This window comes from Misgurnus anguillicaudatus, chromosome 19 (genome assembly GCF_027580225.2).
Source record: "Misgurnus anguillicaudatus chromosome 19, ASM2758022v2, whole genome shotgun sequence".
Classification (NCBI taxonomy): Eukaryota; Metazoa; Chordata; class Actinopteri; order Cypriniformes; family Cobitidae; genus Misgurnus; species Misgurnus anguillicaudatus.
Window position 1 is genome coordinate 13,750,379 of NC_073355.2, and position 21,555 is coordinate 13,771,933.

The 21,555-nt window shown below is 39.7% G+C and overlaps 1 protein-coding gene across 1 annotated transcript in view; it reads right to left on the reverse strand.

Moving 5' to 3' along the window:
• notch3 (notch receptor 3) overlaps positions 1 to 19,146 on the reverse strand; it is a 33,907-nt gene extending 14,761 nt beyond the window's left edge. Inside the window, exons 1-8 of the mRNA XM_073856981.1 lie at positions 18,821 to 19,146; positions 17,244 to 17,310; positions 2,672 to 2,814; positions 2,261 to 2,596; positions 1,560 to 1,690; positions 1,241 to 1,466; positions 1,012 to 1,167; positions 729 to 914 (exon numbers count right to left, since the gene is read on the reverse strand). Of these exons, the coding sequence (XP_073713082.1) occupies positions 729 to 914; positions 1,012 to 1,167; positions 1,241 to 1,466; positions 1,560 to 1,690; positions 2,261 to 2,596; positions 2,672 to 2,814; positions 17,244 to 17,310; positions 18,821 to 18,881 (1,306 nt within the window). The 5' untranslated portion in view covers positions 18,882 to 19,146. The remainder of the gene's footprint in view (positions 1 to 728; positions 915 to 1,011; positions 1,168 to 1,240; positions 1,467 to 1,559; positions 1,691 to 2,260; positions 2,597 to 2,671; positions 2,815 to 17,243; positions 17,311 to 18,820) is intronic.
• Positions 19,147 to 21,555: the final 2,409 nt, after the last annotated feature.

Sequence of the window (21,555 nt, forward strand, 5' to 3'; positions counted from 1 at the left end):
CCAAAGACACAGGCTAAGATGTTCTGCTACACTGCACCCTATAGCAAGTTCTCAAATGTCTAATGAAATACTACTGGGGCAAACTGGGGCCCTGCCTTTACTAGAATCACCACACCCTACTGTCCGCAGGATGCCCTGTGGCCATATCTCCTTTGAAAACGTGCATGTACTATAATCGGCAGAGTGATGCCCTTCTGCGTTGCCCCATTCAGGTGAAACAGAGTGTGGGCCGGGGCCAGAGCACTGACGGCGGCATGGAATCAGAAAGAATTGGCCCCTCCACATGAGCCCAAGCCAAGTCTTGATGATGAGGAGGGTGGGGAAGAAGAGGTGTCTGTGGAAATGAAAGGGGTACGGGCAGAAATGGGGGAAGGGGATGAGAGTGCTGGGAAAAGTTTGCTCTCTCTCTATGCGCGAAGGGCGAGGAACGGAGCACAGAGGGGCCCCATTGTTCCACTCCATTCCCACCACTCAAGATCTCATTATAATTCACTGCACACTCTTCCCCCCCTCTCCCAATACACCCCACTCCCAGCACTCATTTGTATAGATCCCCAAAAACCCAAAGATGCATGTAGTGCAGGGCACAACTTTTTACTTTTTTCTGCCCTGAGGTATGTGTGACTTACCCATGTTGCATGAGCTGTTCTTTTGTTTCTTACTACCTCTTCCTGAACCACCACTTTGTTTAACATGTGTCCTCACTACGGTCAACCGCACTTACTTACCAGGCATACAGATGCATGTGAACTCTCCAATGCGGTCCAGGCAGGTGGCATCGTTTTGGCAAGGCATGGATAGACACTCGTTAATATCAATCTCGCAGCGAGGGCCGGTGTAGCCCCGTCCACACTGGCACTGGAACGAGCCCTCTGTGTTTACACATTTCCCAAAATGCTCGCAGGGGTTGGCACCTGGCACAACAGAGAGAGAAGTAGGAGTCGGTTAACACTTCTTCTCTACCGAGAGAAAACAAAGAAGAGAAAGGCATTCAAAAAGTTGTAAATTTACCAATGGAGCATTCATCCATGTCTTGGTTGCAGGCTCCGCCAACAAAACCAGCGGGGCAGGTGCAGATGGCGCGGCCGTTCAGAGGGTTTGTGTCGCAAACTGCACCTTCGTTGCAGGGGTTACTGACGCACGCATCATCTAGATGACAGAGCAGGCCTATGGAGACAGCAACTGTCAGTAACTAGGCACAGAAAGACCTGATTATAAGAAGAGATGAAGACAGTTGTACCTGTCTTGCCCACTGGGCACTCGCAAAAAAATGACGCCACTCGGTCATGACATGTGGCACCGTTAAAGCAGACAGCAGTGGCACAGTCATCGATGTTTTCACTGCAGTCATCACCAGTCCAACCATTGACGCACACACAGGTATGTCCCCCGATTGTGTTAAAGCACGTACCACCATTGTGACAAGCATTGGGCTGCATGAGACATTCATTGACGTCCTCGGCACAATATTGCCCTGTAGGGACAGAAAGGCGAAAATCAAGATATTTTCCCCATTTTGAATAGTAAAACGCAGTAACTGTTCCCTGAGAATTCTGCATATATTGCCCTGTCCACTCGGGCAGACACTGACAGTTGTACGTGTTGACACCATCTACGCAAATCCCACCATTCATGCACTTGTGTCCAGGGCAGTCATCCACGTTTTCCTCACAGTTGTGTCCCTGGAATCCTGGGAGAAAGAAAGAAACAATATCCTTGAAGTGCAATGTATCTATCTACTTTGCACCCCCTTCCCCAGACACCTAATAACTCATTTAATCCTACTCCACAACCACAAATAGATGTGCCGAAGAAAGTAAGCAGTAAAAAGGTTCAGTGGGTGTAGAGTGTTTACATATTCTCACAGCAGTTCCCACAGCGGCAGAGCCAGGGCCTGACAGAGTTTCGCTCCAGAGGGCCATACTCCCTGCCATGTTTGCTTGTTTTATAATCTCTCACGGTTTCAATGACTTCCTCTCTGGCGAGAGACATTTCCTGCTTGCTCCCCAGAGGAAAGCAGAAAGGCCATAAAGTAAATTCCTGCCCAATAGCCATTTCGCTTTTCATCTTCCACGCTTTTACTGTCTTGCTCGCTCTCACTCTACTGTGTATTCATATCTCAACCAGTGTCTGAGCTATTTATAGCAAACATGGCACAGCAGTAGCACCGCCTGGAAAGTCCAGACTCTTGGAACTAAATCTGAAAACAAACCCAACGTGCAAATATAGGAATGCCATTAATTAAAGTGCATGTTTGTACCTGGCATGCAAGCACATTGGTAGGTGTGGTCACCAGTCTGATGGCAGGTGCCTCCGTTAACGCACTGCGAAGGGGCACATGGCTGGGTGGGCACCTCACATGTCCGCCCACTGTACCCAGCCTGGCACTCGCAGCGGAAAGAGCCATGCGTGTTCATGCAGATGCCGCCATTAAGGCACTTTCCAGGTTTGCGACACTCGTCGATGTCATTGCGACAGTTCTTTCCCTGATACCCAGGTGGGCACGAACAGTTGTAGTGATTATTCCAATTGGCACAACGACCACCGTTGGCACAGGGATTTGTGGCACACGCATCGATCAGGGAACAGTCCTGACCTGCAAATAAAAAAGCGTTATATAAAATAGCCCACAAAACATAAAATGGCAACCTCAAACGTCATTTAAACGTACCTCTGAATCCTCGCTGGCACACACAGGTGTACTGTGGGATTCCATTGGCCATCTGGCTCTTGCAAGCGGCTCCATTTAGGCAAGGTGATCGGTGACACGGGTCCAAATGCTGACAGAGTAAACCAATATAACCAGGCCGACACCTGCAGAGAAGCATAATTTAGAACAAGGGCATCACCAGAGTATAAAAGCATTGCAGGTAAAATTTGAAACAATTCTTAAGTCCATCAGCTAACCCCACCTTAGAATCTAATTACCGAGCACCAGGCTGTAAATAAAGTGTACTAAACTCTTAATACAGGAGTTAGCAAGTTAGTTGAAACACACACAAGCACACAGGAAAAAAATATTCAATTACATGCCGTACACTAGATACCACATTCGTCTTGAATGAAACAGGCGATCACACTCTTTGCATTCCCAGATAGTTGAATCCGGAAAGCACACTTCTGTTCAAGTATACACTATATATATCGTTAAAGGTTTGGGCATTATTTGAATCGTTAAATCATGGCTAAAAATAACAAAACAACCTGTATTCAACCATGAAACTTATCGTTTTGCATACAGCTAGTTTTACAATAGAGGCCTCACCAAGTGGAAGATATAGGTATGACGTGGTGGTAAAGCCACATATATAGTTGCCAAATAAATATCTTTTTTATGCTTTTTAATTCTATGCCTCTTAGTACTTAAAGTTGATCAACAATTGACTGCGAATCGTACATGAAATAAATATATTTTTCTAATGACCGTCTTTCTCATGGGCTCTGGAGCCTTTGGTAAGCCAGGATTGAGAAGCCACTGCATGTAGGGTAACCCTACACCCGCACAGGGAGCCCCGCCACAGGATGAACTCCCACATCAAAAAGGCCGTTTGAAGCTGATGACAAGCACTGGGATGGTCTGTTCTCTCTGTGTCCCCCCTCAGGCCCTCTCTCTTCTTTCACTGTAAAACAACCCCTGGGCTGAAACAACAATGGCTTTTCCTCCTCTTTCTGCTACAGGATGACCAGTTTTTACACTGAGCTATCTGTTCCTTTGTTATTTCGCCTCTTTTGTGGCTGCCGTCTCCTCCCTCACACTTATTTGATGCAATTTCTTTTTAACCTCTGAGTGGAGGTACAATGAAGGCTTTGGCCTTTAGGGGGAGCTGTTTTTAGAAAGATATTTGGTGTTTGATAATCTATATAGTCTCTGATATTTGTGTACCCTGCAAGACTGCAATGCATGACAGAAAAGTGTTCGGCTTTGTGGAGGAAAAACTTTTGTATGTATGTATAATGAATGTATAATAACCAATTTGCTGGCGCCCAGAAGTCCACATTGTATGATTAATGTCTTGATTCACTTTTGATACTGAACAGGAACCGTTACGTTAAAGATTAAATGGACCGTTTGACATTTCCTTACTGCTGATGAAGTCAAGAGTTAAATTTCAGGAAAAACGCTCACTCACTTTGTCTAATAGTGGTCAGCAGTGCATATGCTGAATACTGCGACTTATTTTTATAAGACAGGCTGAGAATTTGTCATTTAATTGTGCCTGTCTAACTAGTGTATTCAATACACGCAGCTACACGAAATACCGCAAGTTCCACAAAAAAGAAACAAAGGAGCAATAATGAAGAAAGAAGAGTTCTTCATGAATACCCAGGGCTACTCCTCCATCTCCTAAAGCCCCGATACGGGCGCTGTTTTTCCCTATGAACCCTTCACATGCTGGGAGGTCAAATGTCAGAGGTTAGCAGTCTGATTGTGATGATAATGTCAGGCAGTGGAGTGGGGGTTGGTCGGGGCGTCTGTTAGGTAGAAAATGTCTTTCGGAGGGTGGTTTGGGGAAACGGTCCGGTACGGAGAGTCATGTCATATTTCCTGTAATCCCTCGTCTCCTGCTCTGAAAACACTCGGACTGTTTCTGAATCCCAGATCCTTGTTGCTGTGGCAACCTCACAGACGACCGAGCAAGCCTGACACCCCACCAATCACCCCCTACCCTTCATCCCCTTGGCTATTTGTCATGGCTTGGCTGGGTTTATTTAGAGGCAAATTAACTATGTCTGGAATCTCGGGGGTCACCGAAAAAATGAAACTGGGAGTTGGAGCACAAAAAGGGGTTTGAGGAGACCCACATCAAGGTTCAACTAGCATGCAGTCTGACACTCAAACCTTTAGAAATTGCCCATTCGGGCTGATAGGACATTAAATGCAGAAAAATGCCTACTTTACAACCTGTTGTTCGCCATTAGGAAGCATTTGATGTGAATGAGAAGTGAAAGCGTGCATGTATACATTGCACAACTCGATTCATTTGAATGCATTTTGTTACAGAATATCTGTGGTGTACATCTCTTAAATATAAGGGAAATATTTTGGAAGACCAGCATGGGCAGGACCGCTTGTGGGATTTCAAAGAGTTACTGGACTATGAGGAATTATGGATGTGTTGACAAAAGCTATTTCAACACAATGAGAGGGAGCCTCTGGCCCTACAAAACATGATAACATTCATGTGTGTGTGAGTTTTGAAACTTACCCCCTTGTGTGTGTATATGAGAGTATTTGTTCTGGAGTTTTATACTTTTTGGAAAAAAGACGGGTGAGTTTTGAAACGTATTCCCTGTGCGTATCCCATATTACATTGTAAAAAACCTTGGTGAAAGTGTGAGAATGTGTAGATATTGGTCAAGTAGCAGCAGGGGAGGACTGGAGAGGTTAGACTATTTGTCCTCACGCTGCATTCGGCAGCCAAAACACACATTCTTTTGTCTAGGCCTTGGCCGTGCCTATCAGAGTCGTCCAAAAACACACAGCCAAGAGTCCTATCAGAACCTTCACAGCGAAAAATAACTCATTGTAATGGGACACAAACTACACATAAATGAGGATGTCCTACAAAGAATCTGAAAACCGAACGTCATGCGGATGGAAATTTGGCGGTTTCGCTTTCACACAGAAGGAGGAGGTTACTTAACCTGACCACAGAGTCAAATGTACCAAGAGTTGACCCTTGACCTAAAGAAGATCCGGGTAGACAAGGGTGAGGTGGGAAGTGGCGGTGGGTAGAAACAGTAATCCTTTAATGTCACAACACCAGTGAAGGCTCTCGCCAGCTGCAAATAGTACCGCACAACTGTTCACATCTGTCAGCGCTGTCAGCTTTGGCTGGCTGCCTCCTCCTCCTCCTCGCTTTATCAAGGATAACACTGAAAACAATGGCACTATTTTGTCTATAAAAGTAACTCTAACCAATGCGTACAAATACACAAGCACACGCATGAAGAGCTGTTAGTAAATAAATAACATGCAGATACGTTTAACATTACACTCACAGCACACCAGCCCTGATAATGTTCAATCCACTTTGTATGCTAATGAAACTCTTAAAGGGATAGATCACCCAAAAATGAAAATTCTGTAATCATTTACTCAGCCACATGTTGTTACAAACCTGTATACATTTCTTTGTTCTGCTGAAGCAGGAAACAGAAGCACCAATAACTTCCATAGTAGAAAAAATGTACAAATATCAAAAGATTGTTGCATCAGATGCATTTTCTTGATAATCAAAATGACGTAAGAAAATAAGTCTAGTTTTTAAACAAAAATGATAAAACTTAAGTTAAAATAAAAAAATCTGCCAATGGTGTAAGATCTTATGCTGCGTTCACACCAGCCGCGGTAGAGGCGTCAAGCGCGAGTGATTTCAATATTAAGTCAATGTGAAGACACGTTAATGCGCGTCTGGAGGTCTTGCGGTGCAAATGAGGCATTTAGCGGGGCACGGTAGAAGCAATTCCGCCTCATTCGCGCGTCTAGTTCGCACGAATGCCGCAAATTGAGCATTGCCGTGGAAAACGTGCGAGTTGAAAAAATTTGAACTTGCCGCGTTAACCAATCAGGAGCTTGCAGTAGTAGTGATGTGAGTCAGAAAACAGTCAGACACCACTTCAAATACTTCACATGCACACTCAACGCAACGTTTGACTTACGATCATTTTCCTCTCCTAGAACTGAAAAACCACAAAACATGTCAAATTAAGAAAGCAATGGACAAACAATGCAAACAACACTAGCTAAGGTGCTCATTTTAAACGAAACAGCCATTATAAGATGTTACGTGTAAGGTTTTCTTAATGCTGTGTGGATGACGTGCGTGTGAATTTTGATATATTTTCTCATTATTGAAACCCTATGCAGTTTTTCCTGCTCTCAGGGTCATTGTATAGTATTGTGCTAAGGAGAATAGTGTCAGGTGACATTGCCACAATCATCTAGCGGTCTAAGGTCACAGCACCTGTGGGTGAGAAGCAAAAACACACCATGTCCATCTAAAAGAGCCTCATCTGGTCAGTCATGGTCCAGGAGGCACCAGACACGAGAGAGAGACCCCGAATGGATTCCAATCTCCCGGTTACCTAAAGTCATCCATCCCACACTGAGGTGAAAGACAATAAGCATGCATTCCAGAAGGCCGACTATTTCCTTAGTACAACAGGAAGTGCCTTGAGTGTAGGTCACCCACTATTAATGTCACCGAAACCAAACCCTGTTTTGTTTGCTTTGAAAACAACAATAACGTGAAGTTTAAAGCAACATCCAGGGTATCAAAATTCAGAAAGTCCCTTAAGATAAACTGTCCATGGCGGTGTCTGGCATGTAGCCGCTCCATTCCTTTGTGACGAGTCCATACTGACACCACACTGCCAACAAGAGCCGGTTCCCTTCCCCCAACTGCCCCCTCCCAGCCCCCATCTTCATAAAGAGGAACCAAATGGGGGTAGGGGAGTACTTTGTGGGCCAAATAAAAGAGCTAAAGTAGTCAGAACCCTATTGTTTGTGGACGGGGGAGCAGTGGCCCAAACAGCCGAGCTTTCAGGCCTGTGCTGAAATGGACCAACAGGCCTCTGCTGTAGCCTGGCAACAGTAACCCATGGCTGAGAAGAAAGCTGAGAGGGTGGGGGTTTGTGAGGACAGTTTCTGAACTTTCACAGGAACTAAACTTCCAGAAATACAGATAAAATGTGGTTGGGTATTATAGTGAATTGGGACAACTGACATCTACTAGCTGACTCTAGTTTGACATATAAACGTAACTGGGTGATTCTCGCGAAATTAGACTTATGAGGTGTCATGAAACATTTTGATAAAAAAAAGTAAATGCTATCAAAATAAGTAGCATACAGTTACAAACATCTCTTCATGTGCTATTTTGCACATCATGATTTCAAACAACAACATACAAACCAATTTTGTTGTTTTTTCTACATTTAAAGTGAAAATGTTCATTACCACAACGTGTCCTATGACTGGATTTGGGTTCTTTGAAATGGAAATATTTATAATGAAAAAATCTAAAAAATAAAAAGCTTCAGTGCATGTTATACTATAAAAATTTACAGTAAAGAAACATGTGGTATTTGCTGATCATTGATAAATGTAGAGACAACAATCTATATAAATGTGTTCCAGATAATTTTTCTCATCCTCCGCAACAATTTTCAATCATTGTTTAAGCCCTCAAGGAACTAACATTTTCATTTTGTTGGAAGGGACATAATTGACTGTGACACTCAAGATGGCTACCAGGTAAGCAGTTTTTATTTTTCTCTCCAGATAAAAGTTAAAATTTTGTTTGACATAGTACCTAGACAACTTTTTAGTTCTTATTACCGAAACATGAGTTTGTAAATGCATATATTTAATGTAATATCATGTTGCGGTAATGATCATTTTTGATAATGATAATCTAAAAAATGTAAATAATTCTATAGGAAATATTTTTTAAATCTTCAAAAAATAATGGTTATAGTAAGTTCAGACCTTAATCTTATATGTGCAAAAAAAGAAAAAAAGAACTTTAAGGGCTTTTTAAAAATTCTGATGGTGGACACCTTCTAAATCTGGATTTTGTGAGAATCACCCAACTGTATGCTACATTTACTGTTGGCTCCTTAGATAAAATGTTACATGCGCTCTAATTTGTACATCGCTTTGGATAATAGGGTATGCAAAATGACTAAATGTCAATGTAATCCAAATTATAAATAAACTACAGGCCAAAAGTTTTAGATCACTTGACTGAAATGTTAACTATGATCCGAAGGTATATGGTTAAATGCTTGAAATTACTTTTGTAGACAAAAATATACCTGTGCCAAACACATTAATTTCTGTAATTAAATTACAATAATTCTGAAAATTATTTTTATTTTAAAATATTATTTTTGAAATCAATGACATAAACTGAATATTGCAGGAAAAGTAGCCAATAAGAGGCCAGATTAAATGCAAACTCCTTCGATATCCTTAAAAATGTGTTCAAGATGCTTATTGATAAAATGACACAAGCACGGTTTGGCATTTCTAGGCAAAGGGTGCCTGCACTTTAGATGATAAAATATGTTTTTATTTATTTTGGATGCTTTTAGTCACCAACATAATTCCCACAGTTACCCATAGTTTGGATGAGTTTATTATTATTCTGTAATGTGAAAAAAGTATATGATTGTATAAGATTATTGCATATTGAAAAGTTTACCCTATACTAAGCATATTGCATACTAAGGAGTTTAGCCTATAATGTTTTATCTACTTATGAAAACTTAAAAGCTTATGTAAAATTAGGACAGTCATTTATTACTACACATTCGTTTACCTGATCACATTTGGTGACTTGTGCAAAAAAAATAAGGTTAGGGAATGTAACCATGTCAATGCTCATGAAAACGATCCCTGGAATTTCTGGTATTGCTAACAAGCCAACCATAACCACACATTATGCACCCCAGACTCGAGGTCTTCCAAAGCATTCTTCACCACGAAACCTCACCCCACCCCGGCACCTAAACTGAATCCAGATCTCTTGCAAATTAAAAATCAAGCAGTCTTTTCATACTGATTTTGTTAATCTGAAGAGACTATGTTCCTACACAAACATGACTCTACTTCTCATATTCAAATGCAAACATTCTGTCGATCTGAAGATTATTAAAGATTATCACCCAAAAATGAAGTTTCTGTCATCATTTTCTTGTGTTACAATGTTGTTACAAACCTGTATAAATTTCTTTGTTCTGATGAACACAAAGGAAGATATTTTGAGTATGTTTGTAACCAAACTGATTATGAGCCCCAAACACTTCTACAGTAGGGAAAAAAAATACTATGCAAGTGAATGGGGCTCATGAATGGTTTGGTTACAAACATTCCTCAAAATATCTTCCTTCGTGTTCATCAGAACAAACATGCAAGTGAGTAAATGATGACAGAATTTCCATTTTTGGGTGAACTATCCTTTTAAGGCACTGTATTCCAATTGTAATCGGTTTAAATGTTTAATGTAAATAAAAATGCCCCATGTAAAAACCTCAATAGGAATAAAAATAGCGAAACTGATAAAAAAATCGAATTGGTTTCAGAGGGGTGGTTCATACCTTTTATAATCTGTTCAAAAGAACATGTAAACAAACACTTGATTGGATTGAAACCTGAAACTGGGACGCCTGTGCATGTGCAATGACGTAGAATTGGCATAATGATGTATGACGCAAAGTAGAAAGTCACATTAGGTGAATGTCTTGTCATTCTTAAATTCTCCTTCCACTAATCGTCAGCGAAGTGATACAACGTTGTCCGGCCAGTCCCCGATTTGCACTCTCATCCACAAACGCATGGCGTTGCGCAGCCCCACTGGTGTGCGTATGATTTCAAGTACCGCTGTAGCGATACAGTGGACTCACTCTCCATCTGTGCAGCATTGCGTGAAGTCAAACACACCTTCTGTTTGGGGCACACGCGTTTGGGTGTTTTTGTGGCTTGATAAAAATGTTCAGCACGGCACTAAGCTCCGCAAGCTCGTTGTTTATTAATTAGGACCCGAAATAGATAATCCTGCATTCTAAAGCAAATTAAGCGATTGTACACTAGTTTGCGCATCTTGAAACTCTGTATTTCGTGCAATGTGCGCATGTCAAATGAACAAATCTGATTTAAAGCATGCACTTTATAAACACGCACACAAATCCGATCACATTATTAAGTGTTCATGTAAACACTATTATGTATTTATTAACCAGTATGATTTAATTACGATTATAGCTCAGTGGTAGAGCATTGTGTTAGCAGCGCAAAAGGTCATGGGTTTGAACCCAGGGAGCACACGTTGATAAAAACATGATACCTTGCAATACACTGTAAGTTTCTTTGGATAAAAGCGTCTGCCAAAAGCATAAATATAAATGTAGCTAATGTTCCTACACCAGGGGTCTCCAACCTGATATAGTCTACTAAAACTTTTTGTTTTACCTGTTAGGGATGCACGATATATCGGCCGACATATCGTTATCGGCCGATAACTGCTTATTTTTAATATTATCGGTTATCGGTCTGATACCAAAATTAGGCCGATAATTGAAAGCCGATAAATTATGGATTATTTTGGTTTGTTGAATCACTTCACTTGCTCATTGCTGGCCATGTGGAGTTTTGATTGGTGCTTTCTGTGACATAGCACGAAGATGACACGTGTTGCGGGCTTAAGAAGAGTATGCTAGTCTAGCGCAAAGACAAGATGTCCGCGGTCTGCGAGTTTTTCATTGTGAAAATAATATGAATATTTATCGGCTTATAGATATCGGTTATCGGTCCCCAAATGTAAAGAGTTATCGGTTATCGGTATCGGCCAAAATTTCCATATCGATGCATCCCTATTACCGGTTGATTTTATTTTATTTTACTTGTTGATATGTTTAGTATTGTTTAAAATGTTTACATACATAAAAGAAGCCAAGCTCATATCAAAAATGATTTAATAAATCAATATTAAAATTGAGGCTATTAATAGAATGTGCTTTGGCGGGCAACTAACAGACTCTGTGTGGGCAACCTGGTGCCCACGGGCAATACGTTAGATATAGGAATTTGAAAATGCCCAATCACAAACTAAAACTATACATAGCACAAAAAGTTTATATGACTAGCATATTGTTCACTGGAAAAAAATGTGCACTTACATTTTTTAGTTTGATCAACTAGGACAATTGATGAGTTGCTGTAGCTTATTAAATCAAGTTGAATTTTCTTTAGTTATGTCAACTTTATTTTATAAGTTAAAGCAACTTATCACTAGTCAATACAGTTTTAAATGCTGAAAGTTGATTAAACTTGAAAAATGCCAAAAGATTTGTACTGTAGTACAACAGCACAAGACAATTTTCAGTACCGCATTTTGCAGTATGTCCGCATTTTACATTCTGTAAAATTCTGCCAACAACTCTAATAATTCCCATAAATCACAAAACAAAGCGACTCAAACTCAAAAAAGTCTGGTTTATCTCTATATTTTTTGTGTTTAGAAACACTTTCAAAAGCTTTAATGTGGTTCAGAAAGCAGAGCTTCAGAGATCCTGATAAGTGTGTAAAAGGACACACAGGTAGAGGCCAAAGAATGTCTCTTATCTACCGCTCTGTTGCCCATTAACTGCTCAGGCACTTGAAGGGTGAGGTCTCAACTTTAATCTTCTCTCAATAAACACACAAAAACTACCCTGTAAAATTCTTTGTTTAATGCAGCTAGACTTACTTAACCACCTATGATGTTCTTAAGTGTGCAAATCATATCAGACTGGGTAGCAATATTGTTTATAATCAAGTAAATTAGGTTCTGATGGCAAGCCTTTGTAACATAAATGTTTCTCTATAGCAGTAAGATAATTAAAATGAAAAATGAAAGAGAGAGAGAGGGGGCAAAAGCATATCATACACTCTCCTCAGCTGTCATGATAGACAGGATGTGAGCAGAGCAGAAGGGTCAGGAGTCAACACTTCCTGGGACAGGGCCTGGGAACCAGGCATCCCTGCTTGCTGCATCAAACCATGCCTTAATCACGCTATTCGCTCTACTGTCAAACTCAATTATGGCCAACTGTCCTCTAACTGAAAGTTAATTGAAACGGTAGGGTCCTCGTGTTAATCTGCTTACTTTAAGGTGAAGGTCTCAATCGTTTCACTAGATGTTTTCTCGAGCAGTAAAAGTTTTTAAAGATACCTTGATGAATAGACTGGATAATGAAATCAAATGTGATAGAGTAAGGAATCTTAAAAGGCATTCCACAATAATCCAATATAAATAAAGAGAGAAAAACTTTAAGTGCGTAACACTAAACTTAGGGGCCGTTTACATGACATCGTTAACTAAAAGCTGAATTTTTTTAAATTAGATTTGGCCGTTAATTTACACAACAACAGCGTTTTCAGAGTATGAAAATGCAAACTTTTTCAAAATTGGGTTGTAATAGAATAATGTAATAGATATGAAGCATTTTTGTAGGCTAACACGGATGTTAGCGCAACACTGGTTTCCTTGCGAAAAAGCCCATTTATTTTCCCTATAGACTTTTGGATTGTCACAAAAAATAAACTTTTGTTAAACACAGAATTTACATGTTTTGTCCAACATGTTAGTCTTTACAAAAGAACACAAATTTAATGCTTTTAATCTGTGATTTTTCTTATTTTGTACAATGCCCTTTCCTTCTTTTAATTGTATACTTTTTGTTTTTATTTCATTTGTCTTATGATGTTACTCCTAATTGTTGGCATGTTTTGGTTGTAATGATACAACTACATGTTCAATAAAAAAAGGAATCGTAAAACCCGAGATGGACAGAATTGCGAACCAATCTAGACCAATAAAAGAATCTAAAGTAAAAAAAGTAAATAAATAAAACAGACGAACACAACTTTTATGAATGTTGAAGTCAAAATTTGGCTTTTTATGTTTCTAGAAAACGCATTTACACTTCAAAATTCATAGCATTGGTTTTCCTCTAAAGATTATCTTGTTGGACAAACCATGTATGGGTATTTCACTTTTGTTAAACACAGAGCTTATTTTATACGATAATCCAAAAGTCTATGGAAAAAAATGAATGGGCTTTTTTGCAAGGGAACCAGTGTCCTGCAAACTTTCGGGTAGGCCTACAAAAATATGTCAGCCCTGCGGCACTCAAAAGTGAGAAAAAGTCTACAAAAAAGTGAAAAGCATATGCATGCACATTACATGGTCAGATATTGTGTGAAATTTCCAACTATTGGCCTGGCATGCATAATACAGCGTTTCAGTCATTTTTGTGGATCTTTGGGAACATTTTGACAATGTTGTCGTCTGTACATGTGAAGTACAAAACATTTCCATTTTTAGTACATGGCTGTTGTGTAAACTTGTATAAACAGTTTATTAAACTTTATGATATGAACACTGAAGACGGTATAAACCATTCTTTATATAAATCATCAGGGATCTTACACTTCAACTGTCAAACGGCACCAAATTATTTACCTATCTGAGGGCACCATTAATTATTATATGTAAATATGCTCCAGCTGTTAGTCTGCATTGGAGAAGCCTGTTTCATGTCTAACTGTCCTCATACATCATTTCTTAAGAGGCAGAAAGCTTCCATGGGTCACTAAAACACAACACTTACAATTTATGGACTCGCTGTGCTACTGGGGTCAAGGCGACACCATCAATAACGAAAAGCTTGACTGTATCCACTTCCTTTCCGAGAGGTAGTGGGAAAGTGCAAACATAGATTTCATCGTTCCTTCCCATCCCTGCTCACGCTTTCATCTCCAGTCCGCCACTGTTTGTTCTCCGAGAGTGACGGTGGCCTGGGCTTTAAGTCCACAATGGGGAACCTCTACATCACTTCGCTGCGCGTGAGAGCGTGCGTTCGGAGACCCGTGGGCCGCCGGCTCCGCTACTCCATAGGCCAGTCTGTCTCGGCATGGGGCAGCAGGCCGCTCAATGGCAGCACCTGGCCCTCCGCTCCCCCTTTGTAAGGGTCTGACTTCACTGGATTACCATCACAACATCCACCAGCTGTCCCTTCACACCCCAGTACAAGCCCCCTCTCCAACACACATCCCCACCCCCATCTTATTCTTCCAGCTGGACCCTCTCTGAATGACACCCTCACAATCTGCCTAATTATCTCTTTGCTTCAGTCGAGACTTTATCCCACACTGCGGCTGCACTTGCTTGCACACTCTCCACACCGGGGGGATGAGATTAGAGGCACGCCGGCACTTTAACAGGGCTTCCTGACTCTTCACCTAGAGTAGCATTCCAGGATTCTTCACAACAAGTGCTCGGATGTCCCATGTCTTGCGCATCCTATAGAAGATGGATTTAAAGGGTGATGGACCATGGCAGGTCAAGAATTTAATACGCTTTTACGTTTCCCGTACTCTGATTGTTTCATTATTTGCATGCGAAGATCTCAGTTGAGGCTCTGGGTTATCAACATGAGATACCTCATAGGAATTACATGGGAAGATTACAACACCTATGCCAAAGTATGGGTAAAAAACGTAACCCCATCCCCAAAACCGTGTAGCCCAAAAACCACTGAACCACTGCTTCCCATTGTACGGAAGCACTCAGGGGAGAGAGTTAGAGTGGGATTACACCTGTAATCTGTCATGGACCGCACCAACCACTGAAGTTCTCAGCGCAGAGAACCATGAAATGACATTGGAGGCAAACAAGTACTAGGGCCAAGCGTTTTCTTAATACACCCCAAACAAGGTCTTGAAGTAGGTAACAATTACAGTCCTAAGGGTCATATTAGCGTAATATTACGGTCACTTGAGAGCATGTGCAACAAAGATACCGCACTTGTAAATAGGACGATCAACTTCCTTCAGGCATGTTAGCTCTTGTGCTAAAAAACAAATCATGGCCAGGAACAGGTGGAAGATTTGTTGCCTTGTCGAGAAAGCCCTGTAGCATTCTTGCGAAATTGCAATCTAGTCCTGAATTCAACCAAACGTTGCCATTATTCGCTCCTTTTCCCCTCATTCTCACATGCCCTTTCTTTTCCAGTCCTCCTCCTACCACTCTCTCTGGTCTTTCCAGTGGTGCTGGGTTACAAGCTGGTATCTGGAGAAATAAAGGTTCCATTTTGTTGTTTTGGATCTCTGGTTTCATCATGATCTCTAGGGAGGGGACTGGAGTGGGCCTACTGTCCCCATAGCACAAGGACTGGTTAGACCACTCTCCTGTGACCGGGCCATTCCAGATGGTTGTGTTACTGTGTTGTGTGGCATGACATTTAACGTCCCCTTTAAAAAAGTCCCTTCTTTTCATTCGAGAAATACCAGCCGCTGCACTGACCTAACATATATTAAATGGGAATGGCTCTGCTATAGACATAACACGTACAGTCCCAAGCCAAATAACACTTAGCTCTCTAAAGGAACAAATGTAGAGAATCTTAAGAAGAGTAAACAAATAAAAAGTGGCCCATTTACTAAGACCAAGTTGAGAAGGAACCGAGTAGACTAGGAATGAATTACAAAGCACCATTAAACACCATTACACATTTACTAACACTGTTTTCATAACCTGTCTTGGTGTGTGCCGGGTAATGATTAAAGATTGTGACACTGACACAGAAAGCATTTTAATGCCACATTGCCATAAAATGTATGAACGGAGAGTTAACTTTTTAAAAATAATAAATCAACGCCTCTCAGTCCTATACTATGATTGGACAGGCATGGAGTCCTACAATCCATTAAAGCAAGTTTGCATTCTAGTTTAAAGTATAATGAGGTTTATCATTCATAGCTGGTCAGTGAGCAAGGCATGGCAGCTTGCCTAAGGCTTTGAGATTCTTTGGTTAATTGTAGGGTGTTTCAAGTAGGAAAACAACTGCCTTGAGGACACAAAACATGAGTCCCTTACAGATATTAAATGACCAACATTATTGTAAGGAAAGAAGTAATAGTCAAGTAATAAACAGGACAGTAGAAGATGCCAATTTTTATTCTCAAGTAACAACTGAAAGAATCGTTCGTTGTTTGGTGGGGGCACACCTTCCAAAGACGTAAAAGTATAGCTTCATATTCTACACCCTACTGATTTAGTCTTCCCATACAACCACTGTGAGTGGTTCCCACGTATTAATGCCTCCTGGAAAATCACGAATGAAAGCTTGAGTGCACAGACACAATTTTCCAAACCAGGCGGGAAACATAAAACAACAGCCCTAGGCGTTTATGTGATAACAATCACTTTGTATTAGCATAAACAATGAAGACAATGCGTGAGTAAAGGACCTCTAAGCATTCGGGATACTGCTTGGCATGGATGAAGAGGCACAAATCAAATCTTTGTGACTGATATATTGAAATCAGGTGTAGTGGAACTGAGAGCAATATTAATACAAAACACACAACAATATCACAACCATGACTCAGTTTCGACTCAGATTCTTATACTAACAAACAAAAGAGACACTTTGGACAATTTATCTCCTAAACATTTATTAAGCAAAGCATGTGTTTGACTACATTCCATCTTCTTTTCTGTACCGTGCCAATGTATCTGTGCTTGAATCTCAATGTAAAACTGATAACCACAGCTGAATTGTGAGCAACAACTATTGAGACTTTTATTCAGATTGTTGATATTTTTAAGAAAATGAAAGACCAGACCAAATATTCAATTTATAGGATAAGCTATAAAAGTGCGTATTGAAAATGACAACTGTTTGCTTACAAGCATTTTGAATCGATACACATTCCTCCATTTTCGCACGGTCTGTTTGTATCCAAGCAGCGCAGTCCTGTGGGAAGAGAGGGCACAATGAGACAGAGACCACTTTATATCCAACAATACTTTACAGAACACATTCATTAATTTCGGTTACTTCATTTAAGTCAGTACAATACGTCTTTAAATATTGTCTCGTAAAACGAAGGTTGTTTACTCTCCCTCAATGATCTTATCCTTGAGAGCGTGAATCTGTGCCGCGCGATGCTTCAAAGCTTTGCCGCGAGATAAGATTCAGATTCATCTACACAGATTGCCGCGTTGTTTAAATGACAATAGAGTTAAGCACGTGAATCCTTATCAAACTTTGAAGGCGTATCGTTTCCGCGACTAATCTAATACATTGAATAAGACTGTATACAGTTAGTATTCCTAACATCGTAAACGTAACTGTTTACTCTGAATGAAGCAGGTGCTGATCTGCTTGTTGATAGGATCTCACTATGACGTTTATTTAAAAGAAATCCCGCTAGACTGAGGCTGTGTAACTTATCCGTACATCTGTTAACCTTATTTTATAATTAATGGCAGCGTTTTGTACATTAAGTACAGGCAAGCTGATTGTAGACTAATTATTGTAAAATGTAAGTTTGATTTGACATTACAAACAAAACTTAAACCTAAAAACTGGACTGATAAAATAATGTCAATTACTAGGCTACTCACACATCCTTAATATGTGTTAAAATATCGTACAATTGCAAATTGTCCCTTTTGTGCCTCAGAAATGGGCACGCTAAAGTTTGTCTAGCCGTTTCATGTCCGTTTTCACAAAACGTTTGAGAACACAAAACATTATAAACCTCAAATGTCCATTTTATAATCTAGTGCAGTGATTTTAAAGTGTACCTGTTGCGAATCTCAATTCACTGACGTTACATCGTTTACATAGCGCAGCGAAGCGGACACTCACTCTTATTTTCTCACGGTTCAGCCAGATAAAGACGAATGCATACGGAACCAAATAGCTAACACATAACTTTATAAAATAATACAAGTATACATAAGAACTAGATTTTGTTTGACTTGTATAAATTGTAGCATAACAAACAGACAAACAAACAGAAAACGCAGCATTCCTCATCCACAAAGAGATTTTTCCTTACGCGTGGTTTGGACAGCCTAGTCTACTTTAAATCCCCTTATAATGAAATACGAGTGCATTATGCATTTTACCAATGATATCAACCTGGATCTTTGCGTTTCTAAATGTACAACCGTTTAAAATTGATATTTTAGCAACTTATTGTATGTCCGCACATCTCATAGACTAAAACGAACGCTTATGAGAATAGACCACCAACTGATAGCACAACTGATGCAAAAATATGCTAAATGCAAAATATGTAAAATGCAAAACATTGTAAAATGTGATGATGCTGAAGCTCATTATAGAAAAAAAGAGTTTTAAAACAAAGACAGATATCGCAGCTTCCCTGTGCTCTTTCGCTGATGCTGAAGTAACAGGTTATGCGTCCGCACATGTCCCATAACTCCGTTAGACGAGAAAAAAATCATCTTACCTTCGCAAATGTGCGCCAGATATAAAAATGACAGAAATATCCAAAGTCTGTAATATCCCATTTCTGTGGAAACTCGATCCTACTCCTTTTTATGAAATGTCAGCAATAATACATCCTTTTTAAAAAATGACACAGTGATTGAAGTTCCAAGGATCACATTAAGACAAAGCAGCGGCATAAAGTTAACTCGAGTTATTTACATAGAAAGTTGAGAGCGTTTTCGATGTAGTCCAAATCCGTATTTCCCTTTTGCAGCTCGGACTCGGCTGCCGTGTGACTCGCAACAGCTCCAGGAACTTTTGAAAAACTTTCTTCACTTCACTTGAGATCGGAGTCCAGCGCAGAGCTTTGTATTACTCCGCCTCCCTCTGAAGCCTCGTGGTTGTTGTTCGTCCTTCCGCCTCACTGAATAGTGCTGAATCGTCAAAGGCTTGGGAATGGATCAACACATCTTTCCTTGGTTAATCACTTGAAAACTTTCATTTTTTAAGATTTGAATAAAAATAACAGATAACCTTCTGTTATTCAGATGAAATTAACAGTTTATTAAAGACAAATTATAATAGCTAATGGCAAAAGGGGCAAAACTGTCAGAGTCAAAATAACATTTTAAAATTATTCTGTGGTTATTTTAAAAATGAAAGAATAATAAATTCAGCAAGAAACAAATCATTCGAAATGTATTTATGTGAACAAACAATTAGCATGACAATTAGGTCTGCATAACCTTTATTTTAATGAAAATTAAGAGTAACACCAAAGGTCTTGTAGTAAATATACTGAAAAACGAATAAAGACTTGTATGATCACACATGGTTAATAAATAAATAAAATAAATAATTAATGTATTTGAAAATAAAAACATAAATGCTGTTGAAAGCTTATCAGCTTAGCTACAAACGTGGTTAGTTAAGATGAATAAAATGAATGTCACACAACCATTAATTAGAAAATTATGCAGATATTTAAACACAAAGTTGTATTACCCCCAAATTTGGGATTCCATTTATAAATATGTTACAAAGTTTTAAGACGTTAAGCTTCTGTTTTCACAAACTAAGCCTACCATACACAACAGCTTGTCTGTGGCTACTAGTTTGTGTGTTTACGCTTGATGTTGTGGTGAAGCATGTGAATTGTGCTTGCCAGATGAAATGAAAGCAGACATTGCCCTCCCTCTTCACCACCAAAGCAGCATGGATGTTCATTGAAACTGCTTCACACTACACCCTTCCCTGGTGTACTCATTTTCTGCAACATATAGGGACTTGGTTGTTTTGTGGCACATAGCAGAGCTGGTTGCTTACAGAGACAATGGGAGTCATTTGAATAAGAAAGGGGCTTCTGCATTATGACACAGTTTTTCTCTGCAGGGGTGCAGAAGAGGAAGGGGGCAGAGCACATATTCAGGGATATGGTGCGCCCCCCAATTTATTATTGAATAAATTAGTGGCAAGCCATGTGTATGAAATTTAGCACGCTCACAACAAATAACTAAAAGGTTGTTTGGATTATTAAGCACCATTTTACAAAAAATCATAGATGATGCATTTAAATGTAGCCTGTGTTATACATCAGATACATCTTGCAATAATGCATTTAACTCCGTATTAGAAAAAGTCAAGCAAGAGGCCGTTGGAGGTTATATGTCATGTAATACAATTTGTTTTTAATAAGAAAAATGGGATACTCCATCTGCTCAAACTCACTAGGGACTATAAAGATCATACTCCTATATGGATGGGCAAAAATCAGAATAACATTGGATGCCTTTATGAGTGTGAATGAAATTGGCCACACCCACAGGAAGTTAAGTTATAAATCAATGGCAGGATGTGGAATTAAGTTCAGCAAGTTGCCGTGAAAAAAAGCAGTCTCTGGCCCATAAAAAAATGAAGTCTCCATAAAAAAATAAAAATAAAAATATATATATATATATATATAATCAAAACTAAGCTTTTTTTCTAGCCTTGGGCACCAATGTCTTTTTTGTGACGAATTTCTATAAATAGTTTCTCGTGTCTGTGGCATGACTCTTTTTTGTGTAATTTAATGTATTGTCCCCCCCCCCCCATTTTTAAATCATTGCCGCTTGGGGTTAGGATATTCTTTTATGTATTGGTTTCTAAATGTTTTTCTTTCGCTTTTAAAACTATTTTCGCCTGGAGTTGGGGTTACCGTTGGGGTTTGGGTTAGGATGTTTAAAAATGTAATAGAAAGTAATTCTAACCCCAACCCCAAGTGACAATCGTAAGAAAATAGGAAAAAACTATGAGAAAACAAGACATATAATGAAACGAAAAAGAAAGTTGTGTAACGCACATGAAAAACTATTTTTTTAGAAATTCGTGCGAGTGTCACGAAAAAGACATTCGTGCTCAAGGCACAAAAAAGGCTGAATTTCGTACCATGGACACAAATAAATTGATCAAATTTTGCGTGACTATAACACAACTTTCTGTGAGATCAGTCTGGTCATGAAACGAGGAATGGCATGAGGACGGGGCTATCAGACACTTGTTTTTGCCCAGGAAAAGATTGCGGCTATTAGCAACATGGCCCAACTTCCAACAATTCAGTTCTTGTGGGGTGGGACTTTATTTCATCCATTATTTTTCTTCTCATTTTCGAAGCAGTTTTGGATAATCGTCACAATATGGAAAAAAGACAATTGCTACATCATGGTGACTTTAAATATAATTAATATAAAGATAAATATAATACGTGCAAATATT